At 45.5% G+C, this 23,490-nt stretch overlaps 1 protein-coding gene across 1 annotated transcript in view; it reads right to left on the reverse strand.

The window, feature by feature from the left end:
• Nucleotides 1-1,274: 1,274 nt before the first annotated feature.
• Sel1l3 (SEL1L family member 3) overlaps nt 1,275-23,490 on the reverse strand; it is a 99,892-nt gene continuing 77,676 nt past the window's right edge. The window contains exons 17-24 of the mRNA XM_063240637.1: nt 22,807-22,890; nt 16,058-16,148; nt 15,843-15,927; nt 14,654-14,763; nt 10,572-10,699; nt 9,861-9,963; nt 9,706-9,778; nt 1,275-2,401 (exon numbers count right to left, since the gene is read on the reverse strand). Coding sequence (XP_063096707.1) covers nt 2,262-2,401; nt 9,706-9,778; nt 9,861-9,963; nt 10,572-10,699; nt 14,654-14,763; nt 15,843-15,927; nt 16,058-16,148; nt 22,807-22,890 — 814 coding nt within the window. The 3' untranslated portion in view covers nt 1,275-2,261. The remainder of the gene's footprint in view (nt 2,402-9,705; nt 9,779-9,860; nt 9,964-10,571; nt 10,700-14,653; nt 14,764-15,842; nt 15,928-16,057; nt 16,149-22,806; nt 22,891-23,490) is intronic.

Consider the following 23,490-nt stretch of genomic DNA (forward strand, 5'->3'; position numbering starts at 1 on the left):
CTAAGATTACACCTTCTGGAGAAAAGAGGAAGGCTGAGGTTAGGCCCAGAACACAGAGCCCTGAAAAGCCTCCAAGGAACATAAGTTTAAGATGAGCCAGGGGTTGACATCTACCAGCTTCACACAAGTGATATCACGCTAGCATTTCCCAGCCTGAACTGGGAGTGAGTGGTATTTGGATGGCTGATGGCACACCTGAGTCCATATTCTGGAGCTCGATCAGTCTCTCATCTTGTTCTGGGTTGATGGAATGGCTGTTTTAAAACTGTGGCAAGAGAATGATTTTCCTGTCATTTGTCCTCACATTGGAAGGGGGTGTAATTTTCCTCCCAAGAGAGTATTTGACAATACCTTTGCCTGTCACCAGTGGGAAGATTGGGGATGGGAGAGCAGATGCTACTGACAGCCAGTGGGTCGAGGCCAGGCATGCTGCTCAGCAGCCTTCGATGCATAAGATGTCCCCCTGCAACAAAGAATCATCTAACCCAAATGCCAACATGGTTCACACCGCAAAACTCCACCTTCAGCAAAGAGCTGATGGCTGCTCTCGCACAGGCACGAGCTTGACCAGAGCCCGGCAGGAAATCTGAGGATTTCTGGTGATAACTGCAGCTGGGAACTCTTAGCAGCCTTTGTTCCCAGCAGTGGGGAGTAGCTGTTTGGCTCCAAGACAGGTTGGAGCCCAGTAGAGTCCACTATCTGGCCCTGTAGATTTCTCTTCCTGCTAGAAACAGCAATCACTTCAGGACACTGCTCTGCAGGTGTTATGTACATAACCATATGGAGGCGTCATGAGGCCTGAGACATACAGATTTCCTTACCCCCCCCCCCCCATAGCACAGGACCCTTGGATCCAGAGCGGGGTCATTACTCCTCAAAGTTCCTGAGCTAGTAAGTTACAGAACCAGAATTTGTACCCAGGACCACTAGGCCCCAAAGTCTGGCTGTACTGTGAACAGGACAAAGCACCAGACCTAGGAGAAAGGGGGTGAAACTGGTTTAACCTAGAATTAATTAATCTAAAGCCAACTTCGGAGCAGCAAGAAGCTCCAAAACAATGCATGACCCTTTGAAAACAACACGGGGCCCACACCTGAGCGCAGGATCCCAAGCAGAGCTGCCTGCCACCTTCCTATCCCGAGACGTTAATGGGTTACAGAAATAATCCCTCTTGTCAGGAGGACTTTTTTTTTTCCTCCTAAGGAGAATGCGTGGACCTTAGCACTTTGTATGACACAATAACTACAAGAAAAGAAAAAGTCACTTTCCGGTAGTCAACTGTATAAAAATAATTTTATTTACTACCGTAAATAAAGTAGTGCAAAGAGTAGTTTGGATCCACAATATTGCATTACTGGTTTATTTACTACGCTAGCAGCACACAGTATACAGACATTCTGCTCTTCCTTGCCCTCCTACACACATGCATACACACACGTGTGCACATGCACACACACACACATGCACACACACACGCGCACTCCCTTGCCCAAACTCAGGCAGGCACAGGGCTAGGAGATGGGACTGAGCTAAAGGCTTGTCTCTGCATATTCCACTGCTGCCAGTCTATTCTAATGGACAATTCATGGAGAAGACTACACTTAAACACTAAGAATTTCCTAGATGTTATTTTGTCGATTGCAATTGAAACATAAAAGTTATCCAACAATGTCATCAAATGATTCGGAAGCACTATGACCCTAGAAAAATTTGAGGAGAATAAAATGTAAACCAATTTACAAAGCCATCACCGTCCCTGCGTTCCCAGCCACTATTTATTCCAAGGCGCTCTGTAACTGCCGGGCTGTGGGAGTCAGAGGAAAATCTGCCCGCCGGGCTTTGAAGAGCAGGCAAACGTGGGTCCTGTGACATTATCAATCATGTAGAGAAGTCACACATTTCTGTTCTCTGATAAAAGAGAATAAACAAAGGACAACGGCTCTTTAAAGTACCTCTGTGTATGTAAGAATCTGGCTGTGCAAACTGTGACTCCCAAAACAGTCACTGGGAACAAAGCCCCTGAGGACCAACTGACCACCCACGCGCCCTCTGGTGATGTCCCTCAGGTTTGTTTGATAACCTTTGGTGTAATGACTGTCTACTCTGGCCTGGCCCTGTAATGTGACTGAAAAAGAAATGACACGGAGTGCAAACTGCGCATCCAGCTGAGGAGGTTTTGAAGGTGTTTATCAGCAGAATGCCCTGGCCCCTGCCTTCCAGTACCAGCTGCTAGAAGGACTCCCTTCGACTGAGCGCGCAGTTCACCCTCGTGGCTCTGTGTTACTGGTGACCGTGGGCTGATCCTGGTCCAGGGCACCTGTGGCCGGAGTCACAGCTGGAGCTGCAGTGGAGGCAGTGGTGTCGGGGGAGACCCGGGCTGGTACTGGAGGGGAACTGCTGGCTGTAAAGACACAGATGAAACAGTGCTTAGCACTCAAGACATCCAAGCACACCCAGGAGGGATGCTTCCGGTCTGCGCTGAGCAGACAGACAACTTTGGACCTCTTTATCTGGGTTCTTTGGACTTTGGTGCCCCTTTCTCTAAAACGGCAGGTTGGAATGGATGTGCAAAGATCTCTGGTGGTTCCAACATCCTCGGATTCTAAATTACCGCATTTATGCTAGCATGTCTGTTGGCCAAAACTCTGCTGATCTGTTTCATGGGCTGTGGCCCTATCTTCTGTCCCCCATGATACAGATGCAATGCAAGCCATAAATCACAGCAACCAGTTAGAAAGGACTGTTGATCTTATTCAAGTTCATATTCCATTTGAATGAAATGCCAGATTTAGTTTCGATTATTTTATTTAAATAAATGTGTGTATGAGCTGTAAAACATAATTACTAGGCTTAATTGTCAATCTATCTTCAGTAAGGAGACTGGATGACCACCGATGGTAGAGACACACAAAGTTTTATACTTTTTTTTTTGTCTTTTTCTTTTTTATTGTTACCGGGGATTGAACTCACGACTGTCTGCTTGCAAGGCAGGCGCTTATGCTGCTGAGCTAAATCCCCAGCCCCACAGTTTTATACTTTATATCATTAAATTTTAAATGGGAGTGATTTCAGCCTCCTGAGGTCAGTGGCAATGTCCAGGAAGAGTTTTGGTCATCATACTCCCGAGGTGGGGGATGCTACTGGCATCTAGTGGGTGCAGCTGCTCAGCACCCTAGAATGCACAGGGCACCCCACAAAAAAGGAGGTCCTGGCTTTCAATGTCAACTACACTAGGGATGATAAGCCCCAAGATTAAGAAGTTCCCCAGTTAGGACTGTGCACTCTGGAACCTGCCTTCTCTGTCCTTTAACAGTTGTGTGACCAGGGACATGCTACCTCTCCTCTTCTGCTTTCCAAAAAAATGGAGAAAAGTATCTCTGCTGAGTTGAGTTATTACAAGAATTCAATGCATTCATGCATGTAATGTGCTAGAACGGTGCCTGGTGCTGGCGAATGTTAGAGCTCCTGGCTTGCAGGGGAAATGGGTGAAGATGAATCTCAGGCGCGCGGCTTACAGGGACAGGAGACTTGGTGCATTTGTTCCTGAGCTGCCTACAGTGCTTTGGGGCCCAGCAGGCCTAAGAAAATTGCACAAACTTCAAAGCCAGAAGACCAGCTGGGCAATTTCCTGTCCCCTAATTTCTCTGACTCTGAACCATGGCTTTTTTTCCTTTTTCTTTTGAGACGAGGTCTTGCTATGTAGTTCAGGCTGGCCTTGAACTCACTGGGTAGCCCAGGATGGACTCAAACTTGTGGCAATCGTCCTGCCTCAGCTTCCTGAGTGCTGGGATCACAGGCATGTGCCACATTACCCAGCTTCTTTTATCTGTGAAATGGGGCTAGCAATTTGGAGTCGTGCCATGTAGAGTCAGCTCAATAGCCTTAGATTGTATAAATAATCACAAGCTTGTCTTTTATAAGTGATCTTCATTAAGCACAGCCATATTTTAATCTTACGCAGTTTTTAGGAAGTGGGGTCATTTTTGAAGGTTCCCAAATATCCTCCCTGAAATGTATGGACTTTAAGAAGATATTCCTATGCCGACAGCCTGATTCCTACATAAAACCTGATTTTTACACCGCTAGTATCTGTGGTCACCTCCAGAAAGCCTCAGAGGGGCCTCACTGCCCCTGGCTTTCCTGGATGTGGACGGCACTTCTCCACAGCGCCCTTTCCAGACCTGCAACAGACGTGGCCCAGAGTCTGCTCAGAAAGAGCAGAAGGGCGTAGGTGCAGGGTGCGCAGCAGTGTGGTGTTTCTAGGGTCACCACAGCCATCACTTTGACTGGTGATTTAGTGACCAGAGACCTGGTGATGAGGAGGTACAAAGACCAGCAGTCCGTGCAGTCATGAGACCTTGCCTGCGGGGCAGGTTTCATTTATCTGCTCTGAAAGGTGACCTTGGTGTAGATACCAGAAGGTGGATGTTGCAGTTCCAAAGTGCTCACATCTCTCCGCCTGTCTCCCCCCTGTGAATGGAGGGGCCTGGAGCCCACAGTGTCCTGACTCCCCTGATCCTAGGACCTCTCTTTTCAGGGACCTGTGCAGACGTTAATGTGACACTAAGCATGGATTTTCAATCTCAGGGAATGTTTAAGTCACCATGGTAACAAGATAAATCAGCAATCAGTTTTCTGATTAAAACAAGAAGTGCCAATGTGTAAATGGAGGAGGAATGCCTAATTAGCATCACTGTTTAAACCCCAATGAATGAACAATAGAAGCGCTGCTGTCCCTGAGTCAGTTTGTTATTAGCTGCGTGAGGACCCCTTCCCTCCGCTGGGCTTTGCAATCACTGTTCCAGTCCCCCTGCTGCCTGTCCTAATTTTAAAGTGGTCTCTTTGTCTCTGCTCACCTGGAATGCGTGCTAATTTTATTACTGGACTGGAGTCAAGGTAACCAGGAAAATCAGCGTGCTGTTTTAAAGAATTACAGAATATGTTTCAGAGCCAAACAGAAGTGATTTGGGCACTGCTTGCCTCCTAGGGGGCCACTTTCTGTACATTAGCAAGACTAATCAGGAGCTGGCCTGACTGCAACCGCTGCCTGGCTTTTGTATGGCTCGTGATCTGAGAATTCACATTTTAAATAACTGAAAAGCCAAAAGAATACTATTTCATGCCATAGGGGAAACAGGTGAAATTCAAATGTGTCCACAGTAAAGTTTTATTAGAGACTCAACCACAGATGGCTACTTCCAGGCTCCTTTGGCAGAGCGGATTCTCAACAGCCCTGGAACCCAAAATATTTATTATCTGGCCCTGTACTGAAAAGGTTTACTGACTTCTGCTGCAGACCACTGTAGGAAAAACATCTGCTTTCCAGCTGACCAGATGTGAGTATAAAATAAAAACATAGGGGACTACATTGATCTTTTGTTATTGTTGTTTTTCTGACAGGGTCTCATGATATAGTTTAGGCTGACCACAAACTCACTATGTAGCCAAGGCTGGGTTTGAACCTGTGGAGATCCTCCTGCCTCAGCCTCCCAAATGCTGGGATTACAGGAGTGCACCACCTTACCCAGAGCATATACTGGGTTAACCCTGGAACGGTAGAATGTTTGTGAGAATGAGGTGGAGATGTGTGCTGAAATCTAATGTTATGAGTAAGATCTAGTCTATTTCATTCAGGCCTCTGGATCGAGCAGGGTCCAGGGCAGGCATAGGATTCCCATCCTGGGACATTTCTTCTGTGTGGAGGCGCTGGTGGGGGCCGAGAGCAGTGAGACGAGGCAAGACAGGACGAGGTCTCACCACGAGATCTCTCTGACTTCAAGGCGAGTGCTTTTTTCAGGAGCATCACTTTGTGACATTTTACTACGTCAGCAGAAACTCTGGCTAGTAGCATTTCATTCTCTCAGGCAAACCATTTAGCCAGGGAGGAGGAGACAGTGTAAAGGAGTAGCATCATCCCCGGCTGCCACTGGCACAGGCCACCTCACACCTGGGAGCAGGGCTGTGCAGACCCCACTGTATACAGTGCGTTGGATGTAGATGGGAAGTTTACACCCTCAGCTCAGGGAGAGTCTCCCAGGAGCAGAGATCTCAGATTCTTCCTCCCTGATTTCAGGATATTCACATATGCATAACGAGGACGGGATTCAAATCTGAATGTGAAGTTCACGGATGTCTCATCACTGCCTGACAAGCCTGAAGGCGACTTCATACAACAGCACCCCCGCATCTCACCTGCAGCCCATCCTAAGAGGTCGGGCAAGTAATTTTCCATCTGTGGCATCGTGTTGCTGTGCAAAAGTGTTTGAGATTTTGGATTCTGGAGAATTCTGGGTGCTGGATTTTCAGAGGGGGGGTGCTGATCACACAGTGGGACAGGGCCTCCCTCGGGCACACTGGGTCCTGCTGTCTCCCCGTTCTGCCTTTTACCTCCCTTCAGGCAGGCAGCCGGCTGGGCTCAGGCTTTTCTGTCTGTTCGTTCGCTTCAGGGAGGGTTGTGGCTGGACAAAGGTGGTGGTGGATTGAGACACATTTTACTGTGAGATATTTTTTGTTTTTCAAAAGCCTGCTCCATTAAGGTAATTATGCTTGGCGTCCTTGATAGGGAGGGAGAGGGAAAGTGCTTTTGAGATGTAGTGAGGCGGCGAAAAGAGCTTTCTGGAGTCTGGGAGCAGGTCGAACCTGGCTGCAGGCTGTACTGCAGCACAGGAAACAGGACCAGAAACGGGAGAAAAGGCTCAGTGGTGCTCAGCTTTGGCAAAAAGACGGAGCTGCCATGTAATGCTTAAGTCACAAATTCAAAGCACTGCCTGGTTGATGAGTGTTCTGCCCTCAGGCTGGTGACAACCAAGTGACCCTAGGGCTACCCCAGACCCAGGGACCTTTGTACAAGGAGCTATTAGCCTCAAAAGGACAGAGCTGCCCTTACCTTGACAGCTAGAAGACAAAACAAGTTCCTTTAAAGGAAATAAGAGACAGGCAATATCTGCTGTGCACCTTGTTGGTACTTTTGATAGATTAGCCAATGGCTTTGTTTAGATGCTTTTAAAAAGAACCTTATGCTTTAGAGCCTCATAGTATAGCAAAGCAAGAGCAGCAATGGGAATCCTTTCAAACTATGTAAGTGTGGGCACCCCCTGGAGGCGGCTGCTGTAATTGCAGGTTAAACACTCCACTGGCCATCACTCCTGGGGTGTGCCTGGCTAGTATGTGGGTATCTCTGAGTATTGAACATGTGATCATATTTGGTTCTCTCAACTACAGTAGACAGTAGGTGCACTATAATTTTTTGTTTTACAGAAAAGGAAATCAAGGCACAGACAGGATCCTATTTTCAGGTCACACAGCTAGTGGCAGGGCCAGAATTTGGTAGCCAGTCTCTACCGAATGACAAAGATCTCTAATTTCTAGCTACAGTCCCTAGCCCATGTTGCACATGGGAAGTTCCTAAAAGCCGTGTCCTTTTTTAAGACTGTGACACAGCACCCAGATGTCATTACCATACTTACTGCTGGACCTCCCACTGTCCTCCCCTGCCCCTGGTCACTGACCATGGAAACCATCTGCTCAGCACAGGAATGGCAATGATAAAAGCAACCTGGCATCTACTCCCCAGGGTTCTGTGCCTGGTCCTCTGCACCACTGTGCTAAGGGAGGACCTTCTTATTTCAAAGAGACTGGCACAATCACCTTAGGATGAGGATTGCCCTGCCTGGTCAAAGTGAGGAATTATTAGGACCACCTAATCCTAGAAGCCCTCTGCACACCTCCTAAGCTATGTTTAATATGATCCCTGTGGGTTTGTGCACATATTAACATTCAGAAGCACTGGGCTAGAATTTACATATGGAAATAGATTCTATTTTATTACCGTTTGTTTCTTTTTATTTATCCTTTATATTGCTGCTAGGGCCCTGGATTCATTTTAAAAATATGTGTGTGGATAGGTCAATTATCATGAATGTCATTTCAAGGTATGAAACAACATGTGACAAAATATTCCTGATGTGAGGGGCAATGGTTTAAGAAAGTCAACAGCCAGTGCTGAAAAGGATGATGATTCTGAAAAGCAGTTTGAAATTCTAAGGCACTACATCTGTTCTTGGCTTCTATTTCCTTACAGGGGCAGGCAACTTCGCCTCTCTGGCCTCAGTTTCCCCATCTGTCACAGGTAGGGTACAGAATGACACTGGTTTTAAGATCTTATTCAGACAGAGCTTCCCTGGGTTGGTTAGAAGGGAAGAAGGCAGGTATGGGAAAGTTTGCAAAAACAAAGAGAATGTGTGAGGGAACAAGGAGACACAGGAAGGGAAAAAATTAACAAAGGACAAGAGGGGCAGGGAGACAAGAAGGCAGAGGGACTGATAATGAAGACATGGAGACAGGGAAACTGGCGACTCCTGATAAAAGCAATTCCACCCGCCCATGAATTTTCATGGCTACCAGCTGGCGTGAAATCATAAAGACAATTTTCAGCTCCTCTAAGGGAACTGCATTTGTAGTAATCATGACAATATTTCTGCAGAGTAAAAATGACACAGATAATTTGAAATGGAAAATACTGACAAGATGCAAAATAAATGTGCTCTACCTGGCAGCGAATTTAGGGATGGGATGGAATTTGCCTGAGGGAGATTTATTTGCTGGCAGGAGACAAGGAGGAAGAGTCACACCTGGAGGGGCTGAGGACGCCTCCCTGTGAGGCTCCTCAGGTCAGTCAGAAGGAATGACCCCCAGTTTGCCTCTCAGAGACTCCCTTCTGTCCAAGGAAGGAAAGGTAGGCTGCATTCCTTTGGCTTCTCATTAGCCCCTACTCAAATAACCACTATTTGAAAGCTCAAATTCCTCGTCTGCCCTATTGTAAAAGCCTCTGTTGGTCTTTGTGAGCCATTCTGTGCTTCCGGAGCCATCCAAGATGGCAGAGAACAAGAATTTCCCACCAAGAGCAGGCTGAGCACCTACTAAGTGTGAAGTATCATACATGACTGGACTAAAAGCCTTCCGGAACTGAGTCAGCCTGCAGCACAACAGCTCGTGCTATGGAAAGATTTTATATATACAGCTAATATTTAACTTCAATTGTCATTTTGGTAAGTGTCTTCTGTGTCATTCTCTCATGTAACTTTGTTTTTCATTTTATTTTTCTGGGAAGTAGCTAGTGTTAGAACCTCATTTGGTGGATGAGACACTGGGAGATCAGGAAAGATAGGTAACTTGCCACAGATCACACAGCTAATGAGTCACTAAGTCTGGATTCTAACAGAAATGACCCGGGCACCATCCCCTTAATTACTACCCCATGCTAACTCAGAAAAATAATAGTGATTAGCGGAAACCAAGCTAGACCAAGCCCTTCTTGGTGTCTCTCTCTGAGGCCATGTGTCTGGGTGTGTTTATTCACTATGTTTATTTGACCTCTCACATATTTGGTTGCTTGACCAGAATGGATGAGAAGGTTTCCCTCAGGAGAGGGCTCTGGAGTTGGTTTTTCAGACACACAGGAGTTTTGATAGACATTTTAGTTCAATTTCTTAAATTCATTTAAAAAATGAGAGAAATCTTTGAGAAATCTCAGCCTTGTGAGCTCCTGGGAGATATTCCAGGTGGGCCCATCTAGCACACGGGCATCCTAAAGGAAAGGATGTAACCTACGCCAAGGGTGCAGGAAGGGAGAGTATCATTTCTCTAGCAGGGAAAAAGAATCCCTAGCTTTTCAACTTGCCCCAGCCTTTCGTAATAAGTCTTTACCTGAGACAGACTGGATGTACTGCACAGTCCCGGCGATCAATATGGAGAGCAGGAAGGTTCCCAGAAAGTAGATCTGCAAACATCCGAGGCATTCGTCAGGTGACTTTGACAAAGGGCAGGAAGCACAGCGCGGGGCTGGGGGATGATACACCTACCAGGGCAGAGTGCAGGACGGCGCCCCAGATAAGCCGCAGGTGGAGGTACAGCCAGGCCAGCGAGCAGGGGCTGAAGGACTCCTCGGTACTGTGGCTCCAGCACCTGCAACAAAGCCCAGGCATTTGCATATGTTGCAGGCTTTAGAGGCGCTACTCATGACTGACCTCTTCAGAGCCTCCAACCTACACCCTTCAGCTTTTGTGCAAGTGAGCACACTCAGGATGAGAAACAGAGACGGAAAGCCTCTGTGGTGTGGGCCTGACTGGAACTCTGAGATCTAAGCAAAAACCTCAGAAAAAGGTTACTTTCATCGTGTCCTTAATTATCAAGGAGGACTCAGCACAGTGGCTGCCAGCACAGTATTTCTGTCAGAGTGCTGGGCCGAAGTCCGGTCATGGGACATGGGAATGCCTCCCTATCTTTCAGAGAAGCAAGGGGCTAATCAGATGCATTACTTTTCTTCTCTCATGGAAAACCTTGGTCAGCACTTGAACTTCAGAGCAAGCATATTCTATATCTTGGGCCTCAGCTACCAGAAAAGAGAGATTTGGGTCTGGCTGAGTGTTCTCTCGTAGAAGCAAATCTTGGGCCCTTTTTCTGACACCTGACAACTCAAGCCCAGGGGAAGGTTAACTTGGGCCTAAATGCAAACCCCACCCACTCACTTGGGTACCCCAGACCTGTCAGTATTAAAGAGGTTTTGAACTCACCTTTCATACAGTTCTCGGAGAATGGAGATGTTACTAGAATGGAGTGTTGGATCAATTTCCAAGAAATCCAAAATATGGTGTGGGATTTTAGCACCTTCTTCAATTAGCAGGGCCAGGTTAAAAAATCCCTAAAAATAAGCCACAGACAGAACTCATCAACCCTTACAATAAAAGCCAGACATAACCCTTCATCAGAATGTAAACTTTTACAACCTCTATTTTTTTTTTGCAGTCCCCAGAGCCAGATGGTTTTGTCACCTCTATTGATGAATTGCTTCCCTAAATATATGCATCTGAGAAATTTATTTCCAGGAGAACCAGAAGGCTTTCAAAGGCTGCTGCGTCCCATCTGCTCAGCAGCCAGTCAACCGGGAGATCTGTCCTTTCCCGCCACTGCTCTCAAAGCTGAACTTGCTGGAAAATGTGCTCAACCAAACCACCACACTGTGCGAAGGCCACGTCCATCACTTACAGGCTGTGTGTCTGGTCACCGCCAGCCTGTCAGAGTCTGACAGTGTTTCTGTGCTGGGTGTTCTCAATGCCTGATGTGCTAATGTCTCTCCCATGCACAAAATACCATACAGGCGCTTTCTACAGCGTTCCTAGGTCAGTGTGGAAACCTTTCATGGCTCCTCTGTAGTAATTTTCCTGTCCCTTCCTTCTGGATTCTCAGAGGTAGAATCTACTTACTAGGCTGTGCAAGTCCAATTTAAAAGCACAGCTCAGGATCCTGACCTCAGAAACATGTCACAGAGCGTGCATGATACTGCTCGGGGGATCACAGACTGTCTTGTGAGCACCTGACCATACCCAGAGGCCAACAGAAAACAATGTGGTACTTACTGCCAGCGCCTGATAGTGAAATGGGATTGTTGCCCTTCAAAGAATTCATGGGCATGTTTTCATGGCTTTCCTCCCTCCTATGGCCTTTCAGTTGCCAGCAATAATAATCTAAGCAAAAATCACCAGATCATCCACTGGAGGACCATAATCATCCTATGCGGCAATTGTGATGAATACGATTTAAGCTGGTGTTTCTAAGAATACACTCTATGCGAAGCATTGGTCTCTTTCATATACACTACACTCTCTTAGTCTTCATAATAACAGATAAAAGTTGGCACTGTTAACTTCCCTGTTTCACAAACTGGCAACTGAGGCAAAGAGAGGTTAAGGAACTTGCTCAAGATCACACAGCTGAAAAGTGGAAGAGCTGGGATTCAGAAGGGAGCAGACGGGACTGGAGTCTCTATCATGCTGCTAAAGAACCTCCTCATAGATTAAAGCATTAAGTGTCTTTAAGATGAACATGCAGCACGCACACAAATGCACACGGCACGTGGCCGCAGCGGAACATACAATGTTTCTCTTCTATTGACAGGAAGAAACAGCTAAAAGTTGAGATATTAGAAGCAAAGTTCAAAAACCTAAAAACTTAAAGGTTCTGATCAGTGGAAAAACAAAATCAAACTAAGTAGGGGACCATTTGTGTACAATATAATAAATCACATTTCATTATGTTCCAGGCCAATAATTATGACTTGAATAAAAAAATCAAGCCTCCAACAAATAAATCAGTGAAGAATAAGAATACAGAATTTGCATGAAAGAAAATACAAAGCATACATTATCATCAAGGATGGGTGAACATGTTTATTTTCACTAGTTATTAATTAAATGTCATTTAAAACAATAAGGAAGTATTCGCTTGTAGTCATTCAGTTAGTGAATTTAAATCATCTACTGCTGATAAGATTCCAGGCACCCAACTCTACTAAGCCACAGCTGGGTGGGTATTAGCTGGAAAACCCTTTCAGAAAGCAGATGACAATACATTACCTCGAGCTTACAAGACTAACAGTGAGTCAGTAATACTATCTTTCAGGATACAATGACATTATTTAAATGCAGAGAAAAGATGGACACGTGAAAATGTTCATTGTAGCCCTCCAGAGAGTGCTGCACAGTGGAAAACGACTAAGTCTTCCTCGGTAGACTACAGATCCCAGAAAGGGAAGAACACTGCCTTTCCACCTCGTGTCTCCACCCCTACACACTGGCTAGGGCTACATGAATACACGTGGAATCAATGAAAAAGTTAGCAAATCAAAGAATGAACATCTGTCAATATGTAGAGCATAAGAATTTACAGTCTCTCATCTCCATGGAATGTGGGCGGCTGTTAAGAGTAACATGAAGAGACTGTGCTACAGGTAGTGATGAGAAAGAGTTACAGAGTGGCGTGCAGGCTGCAGATAACATGGCAGTACGTGTGCCCGTGGCAGGGGCTGGAAGGCAACCTGACAGGAAGGAGTACAAGTCCCTGCCATGGAGATCTCGATGCACTCTGATTTCTTTGAACATTATCCTGTATTGCTTTTGCCACTTTATCTTCCTGAAAAATAACAATCAGCATTGAAAATCGAATTATCCAGACCTAGTTTTAAAAGACAGCAGATACCTTCTAAGGGAGTTTGTCTTGATAAACAATCAAGTAGTAGCAACTCCTTCACTGCAGAAGGAATAGTAAGACAATAGATGATGTTGGCTGAGTGAACTTGGCACTGGGCTCAGCCCTCTTACACCAAGCAGCTCATTCAATCCTCACACCCAATGATGTGGATGCCATTATTACTCCAGTGGACAGATGGGAAAGTGGAGACTCAAGATTTAGGGACTCACCATGTATTAGCAGCTATAAATGGGAGAGATGTGGGCTTTCAACCTATGGACGTAACCACCCTGATTCACAACTTCAGCAGCAGCAACAAGAACAATAATAACAACAAGAAAAGATCCAACTAGGCATGAGTTTCCAGCTTTTGCTGTGTGATCAGGATCTAAAGTACAGCACTGCAACTTGTGTTTGTGGGTGAGAACTATTCCATTTCCAACATGATCCTGACCCCGAGATCTTCAGAGGAGAATTATCAAGTGGAGAGGAAATGGAGGAAGTAGGGACTTCTCAGTGGAACACCATACTAACAACTGTTTCAGGCAAAATCTGTTAAAATTCCTGTGCAAAGTTTCGAGGACAAGCAGAATATTTGCAGAGTTGCAAACTATCTCCCCAAGATATTTTTAAATCAGACAGGGACAAATATTTACTGTCCAATGGAACCCTCCTGAACCCAATAGAAACTTCTTAGTCAGGTGATTAAAACTCCCCTGGCCAGTGGTAAGACAAAGGGACATCACACAGCCTTGCTGTGATGGGGACACATAGCATCTTTAGTGTTTGCATCCCAAAATACATAATCTCACCCAGAGGAGACAGACCGAGATGGAGGGACACTCCGCAAAATACTTGACCTATCAAGGACATGAAAATAAGAGCTGCCTGAAGAGATGTCACACAGTGGAGAAGACCAGAAAAAAAGGTGGCAACAGAATGCCATGTGGGATCCTTCACTGGGCTCTAAAGCAGGGAAGGGGCATTCGTGGGAAAACTGGTGGAATCCAAGAAAGTCGAAATCGGGGCTGCTACTTTCCTTGTGTCAACGGCTCTGTGTGGCCTTGTGAAGTCACACCGAAAGAAGTCAAGTGGAAGGCGTTCAGGAACCCTAAATGCTTTGTGCAATTTTTCCATGAATCCAAAATGATTTCAAAATACAAAGTTTCTAAAAAAAAAGTCACTGAGAACACAGTCTTGTCACTTAAGTGTTGGCTCAATTGTCCATGTAAACTACTTCACACTTGTAGGGTCTAGAGTTTTTAATCTCGGGAGTTAATTTGATGGGATCTGGTAGAGACACCTTAGTGTTAGAGCCAGAGAGCCAGGGTGAGGCGACCCTGCTTTGCCTGTAATCTGACCATCTTGCCTTGAAGGGTTCATTGCCTTGTCATACCTTGGGCTATGTGATGGGTACAAAATCTCCAGCTGGGACTGCTGTGAGGAAGGTGTGTGGAACACACAGGTGCTCAGCCAAGGTGCCCACTGTAGCTTTTGTCCTCAGGGAGTTGCTGTGAGGGGCGGGTGCACAGGGATGAACGAAGCCTGCATATTCCGCCGCCTGCGGGCAGTATGCAGGAAAGGTTTTGAGGTCCTTGGGCCCTAAGAGCTGCTTTTTGTTAGTGTTTACCTGGGAGTCTCCATCCAGGGCTGCCTGCGCGTACATCTGCACGGACAACTCGAGGTCTTGGGACTGGTTTTGGTGGCCATAGTAGTAAAGGTCGCCCATTTTCAAATATGCTGCAGAGCACAAAACACATCTGTATGTCAAATGGCTTTACTTTATGAGCATTTTTAGGATCAGTCCATTCACTCATGGATAAGGGTTTCGAATTTTCTTGTGTCAGCAGGAAAAGAGCAAGCTCTTGCACCAAACAGCTTCATCTCTAGATACACTATATTTCCCAGGTAGCTGCCTGCGCAGCTTGGCTGGTTAGCGAGACTCCCAGCCCCTCCTCCAAGGTTGTCTTTGCCCTCTATGTCACATCTGCAATCTTGCTGCCTGAGTTGGAGGCCTCTTGGCTCTCTACTTGGTTTGAGCCATCGTTTTGTTTTTATCTGGGAGGAAAAACATCTGTTTGAGTACTCAGATTGGCCAATGTCTAATCAGAAAACCAGAACCCAGCTCAGGTAGCTTCAAAGAGGGTTTCCTCATGGGAAGTGGCTGCAGGTGTTGGCAGCATTGAGTAGGCAAATGAGAGTGAGCGGTCAGAGGTGGGGACAGAAGGAACCACCCATCACTCCAAGGGCCGGGGGAGGGGACGAGGGGGGGTGGACCGGAGGGCGGCAGTGACATTTCCAGATGCTCACAGTGCTGTGGAGACTGTGTCCAGGTGGGGTGGAGCCTGGGGATGCAGCCACTGCCAGAAACTGGGCCCAAGGCAGAGAGAGAGGTGAGGAAACACTTGGACTTCTCCTCTCCTCCTACCCCGGCTCCCACTGCATGAAGCTCGCCAGACGCACAAGAGTCTGGGGGCTGCTGACCAGCCCCTCCCACAGAGTGCCCAGCAGGGTAGAAGGACATGGAAACACATCCCAGGGCAAAAGGGCAAGGGACCCAGGCTGGAAGTTGCCTTTTCCTTGGGAATGTGTTTGCTTTGGAAGGAAGGGTGGTCCCAGCCACCATGAGGAAGGGATAGGAGCTGCCCACGGCTCGAGGCTGTGAGCCACTGAGCTGTGACCTTAACAGCGAGGATTTTTCACTCTTTCCTAATCGTTTAGAAATATCACACTTCCCCCAAAGCTGTTCTATGGTCCTTGTTACTAAAGATTAAAAGCTTCCAAAGCTTCAATTTAGCACTCTTTTTTTCTATACATACCAAATGAAGGAGCATCGATTTGGAAAACAGAGAAATTATAATATCTCCAAACACAATTAACACCCAAGTATCTGCCAGCCAGGTCCTAAGAGGTAAAGGGGAGAAAAAGTTAATTCGTGAATATTTTGGCCAACTGACTAATTTTGTCTCTGTAAAACTCAATTCATTATCCTTAACCTTAGAGCGTCTACTCAGAGAAGAATACATTTACTTACTGGCCTCTCCTCACAGATGTGTGCTAAATTTGTCTGTGACACTTCAATTCCAGTTTCTGCTGCTAAAACATAATACAGCAAGGCTTCATGCCTAAAAATAGATGATTAATAATAAATTCCATATAGTGGCTCTTACTAATATTCAGAGAGCTTTATATTCAAACAGAAGAGGGCACAAAATAAGCAGTTTTTTAAAACCACAAAATCATGAGGTTTTCTTTCTTTTATTTTTTAAATAAATACTGTTGTTAAAAATACTGCATGCACTGATTTATTTTCTATCTAAAGGCTGAACTCACAGATAAAGCTGAAAACTGGCTGATACAACAGCTACCTCTACTGGTGGGATGGCGCTCCGAGCGAGTGCCAGCTGGGACTCGTCTCCCTCCTAGTTTCTGGTTTTTGAATACTTCCTTCCTCACGTTGTATGGCTTGTGTCTAGATGTCCCCCAAAGCCTCACGTGGTCACAGGTGGAGCTTTTTCAGAGGTGCGTCTAGAGTGACGCTGGGGTTGATTCACGGAGCAGGGCTAGGCTCAAGGGCACTAGGATTAAGGGCATGAGTAGCATGCATAAGGTATAAGGGACAGAAAAACCGTGGTGATTTTTGCTTGTGTGCTTTTGCCATCTTCTGCCTTCTCCTGTGTGATGCCCCTCTGCCAAGTCACCCTGTCTTGGAGCCAGCCGAGGATGGACTGAAACTGCTGCCAGCTCTGAGCTACACAGACCTTTCCTCCTTTAACTTCTGGGTGTCAGGCCTTTTGTCTCAGCAACTAAGACAAGTGGTATTAAGGACAAAGCTCTGGTTTTACAGTTTTGTGAAAGCTGTGGTAGGATGTTGGATTCTGAATCAGCTTAATTAAAACTGAGCTGCTGTTGTACATTAGAGGTCTGGCCATTTACAAGGGGCTAGGTAAATGCTGGATACCAAGAATAACTCAATAGATGCAAAACAGAGTGACCACTGTTCATCCGGGAGAGATGGCACAGGCTCTGGGGACAGGGACACACTCCTATACACACTGCTGGGGGAAGTTCTGGGAGACAAGGTCCACACCAACGCGGGGAGTTTTAAGAGCACACGGCATCCGGCTTTACAGTTCTTCCCTGACAGGGATACTCTAAAGAAACAACCAGGCAGACGTGCAAAGATTATGTTGTCAGAGCTGTTCATACAAACAACCACAACAAAGAAAACGGGAAGCGAATATCTGAAAATCAGTGAAACATTCAATTAGCCCGTGGGGTAGCCACTTTCAGATGCAGCCATTAAAGTGATGTTATGGCAAAATGTTCAAAACCACCACAAGATTTTATGCAAAATTTTTCATTCAGTGCAGCAGAAAAAAAAAGTAGAATACAAAATAGTGTGCCCTGGTTTTGCAAAAACAAAAATAAAATTGAGCAGGCACAAATACACACTAATATATATATATGGTGGAGAAAAACAGCCTCTAAAAATTATCTACCAAAGGCTAACAATACTTGTCTCTACGTAATGAGGATGCAAGTAGTTTTTGTTTTCTTCTTTTTATTTATCTGAATTTGTTCAGTTTTCTATGTGTGAATCAGTTTGTGAGTAAAAGTTTAAGCATAATTAGTTTCTAAAGCTTATTTTTCATTCCAAGTAGTTGACATTAACAGCACTTTTTAACTTCAGCTTCACATGGGAGCCAGTTTAGGGGAGCATGGGGTAATCTGGGTCAGGGAAAATAAGGTAAACACATTCTAGAATCTTTCCTAAACTGCTCCCAGCAGCTTCTGGCTGATCTCTTCGAGACAGGGAGGCAGCTGGGAACCAAATTAGGACAGCCAGACCTTCAGTAGGTCACAGACCATGTCACTACAGAGTGAGCTGAGTCCCAGCCTCTGAGCTCCTGGGGCAGCTACCTATCAGCCGTGACTCATGCTAAAGACCGACAAGGTCAGCTCGGCCGTCTCCCCTGCACAGGCGGTCAGATAATCAGCCGGCAGCTGCAGTTACAGGCACCACCCTTGAGGCCTGGGGCCTTTCTTACTCAGCCTGCAAAAATCCTATCTGGGTACCACATCCTTTGAGTACCTCCATTTTAGTGGGCACACCAGGGAGACGCCTGGCATGCAGGCTCTACTTGTCAGCAACAGAAGTCTGTTCCTAAAGTCTGAGCGTCTTAAGTGTCTTCGGAGTCACTTGAGCTTCTCCCTGTGCCTCCAGTTCCAGCAGGGACACGTGAGGGAAGGAGATGGTGTAGGTCTGCAACCCACGGGGCCCCCGCCCTGCTGTGGCCACTGGAATGTGGCTCCCATTATTAAAATGAAATCAATGAGCTCGTGGCTGGCTGTCAGAATTGGGGCACGGGTTGGGGGATGAGTCTGATAGCACAAGAACATTCACAAAGATGATCTCTTGTCTCTCAAGCTCCCCGAGTGGTGGGGGAGCAAAGGGAAGGACACATTTTATAGGAAGCCTTCAGTTCCATTATTATATAAATGGGGAGGAAATTTCACAGAACTCTCAGTATTTCCATCAATCAAGAACTGAAATCCATCAAAATGCAGTGTCTAAAAACACTGATGTTAATAAAAGCACTGAACAGAAATCCACCTCTGTCTTCCACATGGCAGAATCAACCACCCAGTGCCCGAATGCACTGAAGTCACCACCTTCTGTGTCATCTGCTGTAGGCCAGCGCTGCGAGGGGGCCAGACATGTAAGCCCAACCTCCCAGCTTATTAAAGCTCTTCAGACATGACGCCTCCGCACAGGTCCTTCCCACACAGCCTCCTGGTGTTCACTTAACTGTGTTTCAACAGAAACCATCTCAGAGTATTAATTACAGATATTTCTGTGCTTACACTCTGAAATAAACATTTACTCAGCACTTGCTAATTGCAGGAAGCCCAAAGACAGGCCTCGAAACTCTCTTGCCCTGCCATGGAATGCCTCCAGGGTTAGGAAGATGGCCAGAGTTTCAAGTTCTGTTCCCAATACGCCGAAGTGGAACTGTTCTCAGCAGAAATGGGAATGGGAGGGATTCGCAGACAAGAGTTTATGGCTGCGTTTGCTTCCCCTTTTCAGATCTGACCCAGACCTGCCCGCATTTCTACAATGTACACCTCAATCATCAGTTCTCTGGCTGTGGCTGTGAATTGTGTCTTTTGAGTCCTTCTGAGCAGCTTCTCAAGGAATTACATTCTTTCCTGAGTGCTCTTTTCTGCCAGCACCTGAAGCAGCTCAGACCAGAAAGATGGAAAGAAATCCTGGGGTCTCAGTGGGATTCACTGCTCTGTTGGAAAGAAAGGGTGAATCGCTTTTATCCGGAGCTCTGCACATTTTCCTGTCTTGCCTCCAGACTCCTGTACACTGGGCCACACCTCTGGGGTTAAGAATTTTGGGTATGTTTAAGACAAAGGACACTGAAACATGCAGCTCATAAAAGGAATACGCATCTATGAGATGAGAGCAATGAAACATGACAGTGGCCTTTCCTGCTAACTTGGTATGGTGTCTGAGGTCAGCCTCGGGCCGGACAACAGCATCTGCTGCATGATGCCGACACAGCACAAAGCCCCTCGCTCTAGCACCTTCTCCTCTGCGTAAATCTCGGAACAACACGGAAAATCACAAGCTCATAAACTTACACACGGAATCTGAAACCAGTATCCAGGATAAATTCACACACGAACACGAACAAAAGGGGGCAGATGGGAGTGGGGCAGATGGATGATTTAGTCCTATTAGAGCAAAATAGATGTTACCAAAAAAGCTGCATTGTGGTTGGAGCACACATACACTTCCATCTAACCCCTGTGGAAGTTTGGAGGCTGAGTGAGCAGGTAGCCATAGAAACACTTTGCCTCAATATATCTGGAAAAAGATCTTCCCATTGTCATGGGTACTGAGTGTTTCTTCTTGCTGAAACAGAGATTTTATACGGCTGTTATCCCAGCACTCGGGAGGCTGAGGCAGGAGGATCATAGCAAGTTTGAAACTAGTTGGGTTATAAAGTAAGCTGAAAGCCAGCCCAAACTACATAGTGAGACCCTGTCTCAAAAAGACAGGAAAAACAAACAAACCAAAGAAACCGAGAGGTCTTGAATCAGATGGAGGCTTATCTTTAACCATCAGTATCAACACTGGCAAGGATGTGGAGAAATACAAGCTTATAGGTGGTGGGCAGGAGGGTAAACTGATAAAATCATTTTGGAAAACAACTGGCATTGTGTTGTAAAGTTGAACAGGTGTCTCCCCTGCCACCCAGAGTCCCCAATAATATATGCAGCGTCTAAAATAACTCTTCTTATGTGTGCTAGGAGGAACGTAAAACATATTCATGGCTGTATTGATCGTAAAACATACAACAAGCTGGATGTAGCAGCACGACATGCCTGTCACCCCAGCACTCAGACGGCTGAGTTCGGAAGACCATTGTGAATTCAGGCCCAGGTCTGGCCTGTCTCAAAAAGCAAAACCAATCAATAAGCAAACAACCCTGCCAAAACACTGTAACAACAACAAGAAACAAACAATGCAAATATAGATTAACACAAATTGGCATGCAACTTGAAAGACAAATTACAGCACAATACAGCAGCAAGTATGAATAAACTTATAGGTGCAGGCATCAAAATACAAGAATCCCTGAAACATACCAATGAGTCTTAGAGCAGCTGAAGAATGATGGCTGGTATGATAGTAATACTTAAAGGTCAGAAAAAGCCAGTATGATGTGATTTTCTAGACTTATCCAGAACTTTCCAATCTCTTTGCTTTTGCACCTGTAATTCCCTTCACCACAAATGCTGTTCCCGGCATGGCTAAGTGGAAATTCCACTGATTCTTCAAGACTATACTGTCCACTACTTTGCCATCTGAGGCTATCCCAAGCTCCCAAGCCATACAGCATCTTTTCCTCCTCCGGCTCCCCAGTGTTCTTCACATGCTGCTTATGGTTATGCTCCTCCACTAAGCTTCCAAGAATTTCCCAGACGCCCATGTGTGGGGCACTGGGTTATAAGTCACAGGACAGCTGACAAGGAAAGAGCCACCATGATCCATAGAAGACACAAAGGGGTGCAGAGCTAGGGTTCCTGGAGGACATCCTGAGTGCAAAGGCTCTGAGTCTAGACCCTGGGGCATGAGGAGGAAGATGGGACAGCAAATGTCCCTGAGCCTTGTGACATTCCCTATAACTTGGGAATGAGCGTCCTGCATCTCAGTGTTTGCAGTAAAATCTGCAGAACCAAGTAAAAAACACACATGATGCAAAATACATTAAAACTCTCTTCCCTGCTACCAAATTGGGAAAAAAACAACCAACATTGCATTGTGGCTAAAAATTCTAAGAAAACAGCCACAAACATCTTAATTCACCTAACCCTTCATGGTAAATTTTAAATGTGCTAGCTGAGGTGTTTTATGATATTAAATTCAAAAGTAGGCAAAGCTAAGCTACTAACACAGTTCTGTTTACAGAAAAAAAGTCAGATATCATGTGTGTGTGTGTCTTCCCCTTTTGGGAAGCCTGGAATTCACACTGGATATCTGAATCCATAGTTCACTCTAAGAAGCTTGTGGGGAAGAGAAAATGAGGTTGAAAGAGAATGAGTTAAGTCAAATTTGGGAGTTTTGTGTACTGATGTTTACCTGGGAGACACAATAAAACACCTCCAAAATAGTAAGGTATCTCCAGGTGGGAAAATGCATTTTCATTGGAAGAAATTTCTTCTGATTGTACAAAGTGAGGTCACAGAGAAGGAATTTTCAGAGGATGTTAATCACACATTTCTATTTGGTGCCTTTTCTTATTGGGCCTGTTTCCCATACAGGCTTTAAGATTCTTGCTCACTAAGATGCTACCTGTTGGTTACTTGCAGCAATGGACCAAAAGAGAAGATGGGTTCTTTTGGACTTATACTGTAATTCTAATTTTTAATTAAGGTTCAGACGAGAGTGTGACTGATGCTGAATCTGGGTTAATGTCTTTGAGGCAGTGGACTGAGGGACTGCTGCAGATTTGCCTCTCCTTTTCAGTTATTACTGGAACACCCCAATCATTCAGGCAATAAACCAGCCAGGAAATGTGGCCCAAGGGAGCACGAAGACGGCTGCTAGAACCGACTGAAGAAACAAACAGAAAAGGAAGTCAGGTAGTGTTTGGAGAGGGGCCCACTTATTTGTCAGTAACAGCAGACAGGGCTTGAAGGTCTTCTGCACAACATCTCGTCTTTTATAGGACAGGACAGACAAGACACACGGCTCCATGACAAGGTCACTGGACACTGGAAAGAGACTTGAATAGTGCCAGCTCCTGGTCTTGGCAGAGGCAGTGGACTGTGAGTGAAAGGACAGGCTTGGGCCCTAGGCACGGTGATTTCTCTTCCTCTTCCTGGGCCAAGTGGAGGTTCTGGCTGTGCAGTGGCCTAGCAGGGAGAGGCAGAGGGTCTCACCTAAGACCCCCGTGCTGCCCCAGGCTGTAAAGCCAAGAGGACAAACTCAAAGGAAAGCAAAGCCAAGGTGTCTGTGAGTCTCTAGTGTGGACCCTCCCCTCAGAGAACTAATTTTTGTGTATAATTAAACATGGAGATGCTATGTTTTCCAATCAACAACCAATTAAACTGCGAAACTCTGACTATCATTACTGGGAAGCTATGATTTCTCTGTAAACCGCCTTTTCAGCTGTATTTTAGGATTCCACCTCCTAAGTCTGTACTGACAGCTTGAAAGCTAAGGGTGGAGGAAGCTCACCGCAGTTCTGGCCCCGCACTCACCAGAAGCCCTCCAGGTAGGCATTAAGGGCTCTGCGGAGGACATGGCCCAAGTATCCATTTTTCTCAGCTACGTGCTTTGCCCATCTGAAAAGGAAAAGAGAGAGAAAATGTGTAAACTGGGGCAAGTTAAATAATCACCTTTTCCTCCAATGATCTCAATAAATTCCACTTGGGGATTATTTTGCTCCTTAGAATTTTTGTAAAGTAACAAACCAGAACTGAATGTTAAGAAGGTAAAGAAAATACATTTTGAGAGTTTGTCATTCAGTGCCTTTCTTACAAATGTTTAGTAGTTCCTATTTTACGGAAACAAAGACATGCATAATGAAAAATACCTACAACATGGAAAAAAACAATCTCCACCAAGAGTTCTGTTCCTCTCACTACTAAAATGTTTACTGACTTATTGTAAGGTTTCTCTACTTTGTTTCTGTTCTAGCAGGGTTACTTAATAATGAATCGCTCATTGGTAATCTTTAGACTTAAGTCACTAGCAGAATAGTATAAAAATATGTAACAAGCAAATAGAAGGGGAGCAGAATAATTTTCACAAAGGAAGATCAACAAAAGAGAAAAAAAGGCACAAAACAAGCCAGGTAAGACAAATAAGAAATGGATAGTAAAATGGTAGATTTTAGAACTAAATATATTCAGAGTTACATTAAATATAAATGGACTAAATAT

The sequence above is a fragment of the Cavia porcellus genome, unplaced genomic scaffold (assembly GCF_034190915.1).
Source record: "Cavia porcellus strain 051 isolate PalLab524CR breed Dunkin Hartley unplaced genomic scaffold, mCavPor4.1 scaffold_30, whole genome shotgun sequence".
Lineage (NCBI taxonomy): Eukaryota > Metazoa > Chordata > Mammalia > Rodentia > Caviidae > Cavia > Cavia porcellus.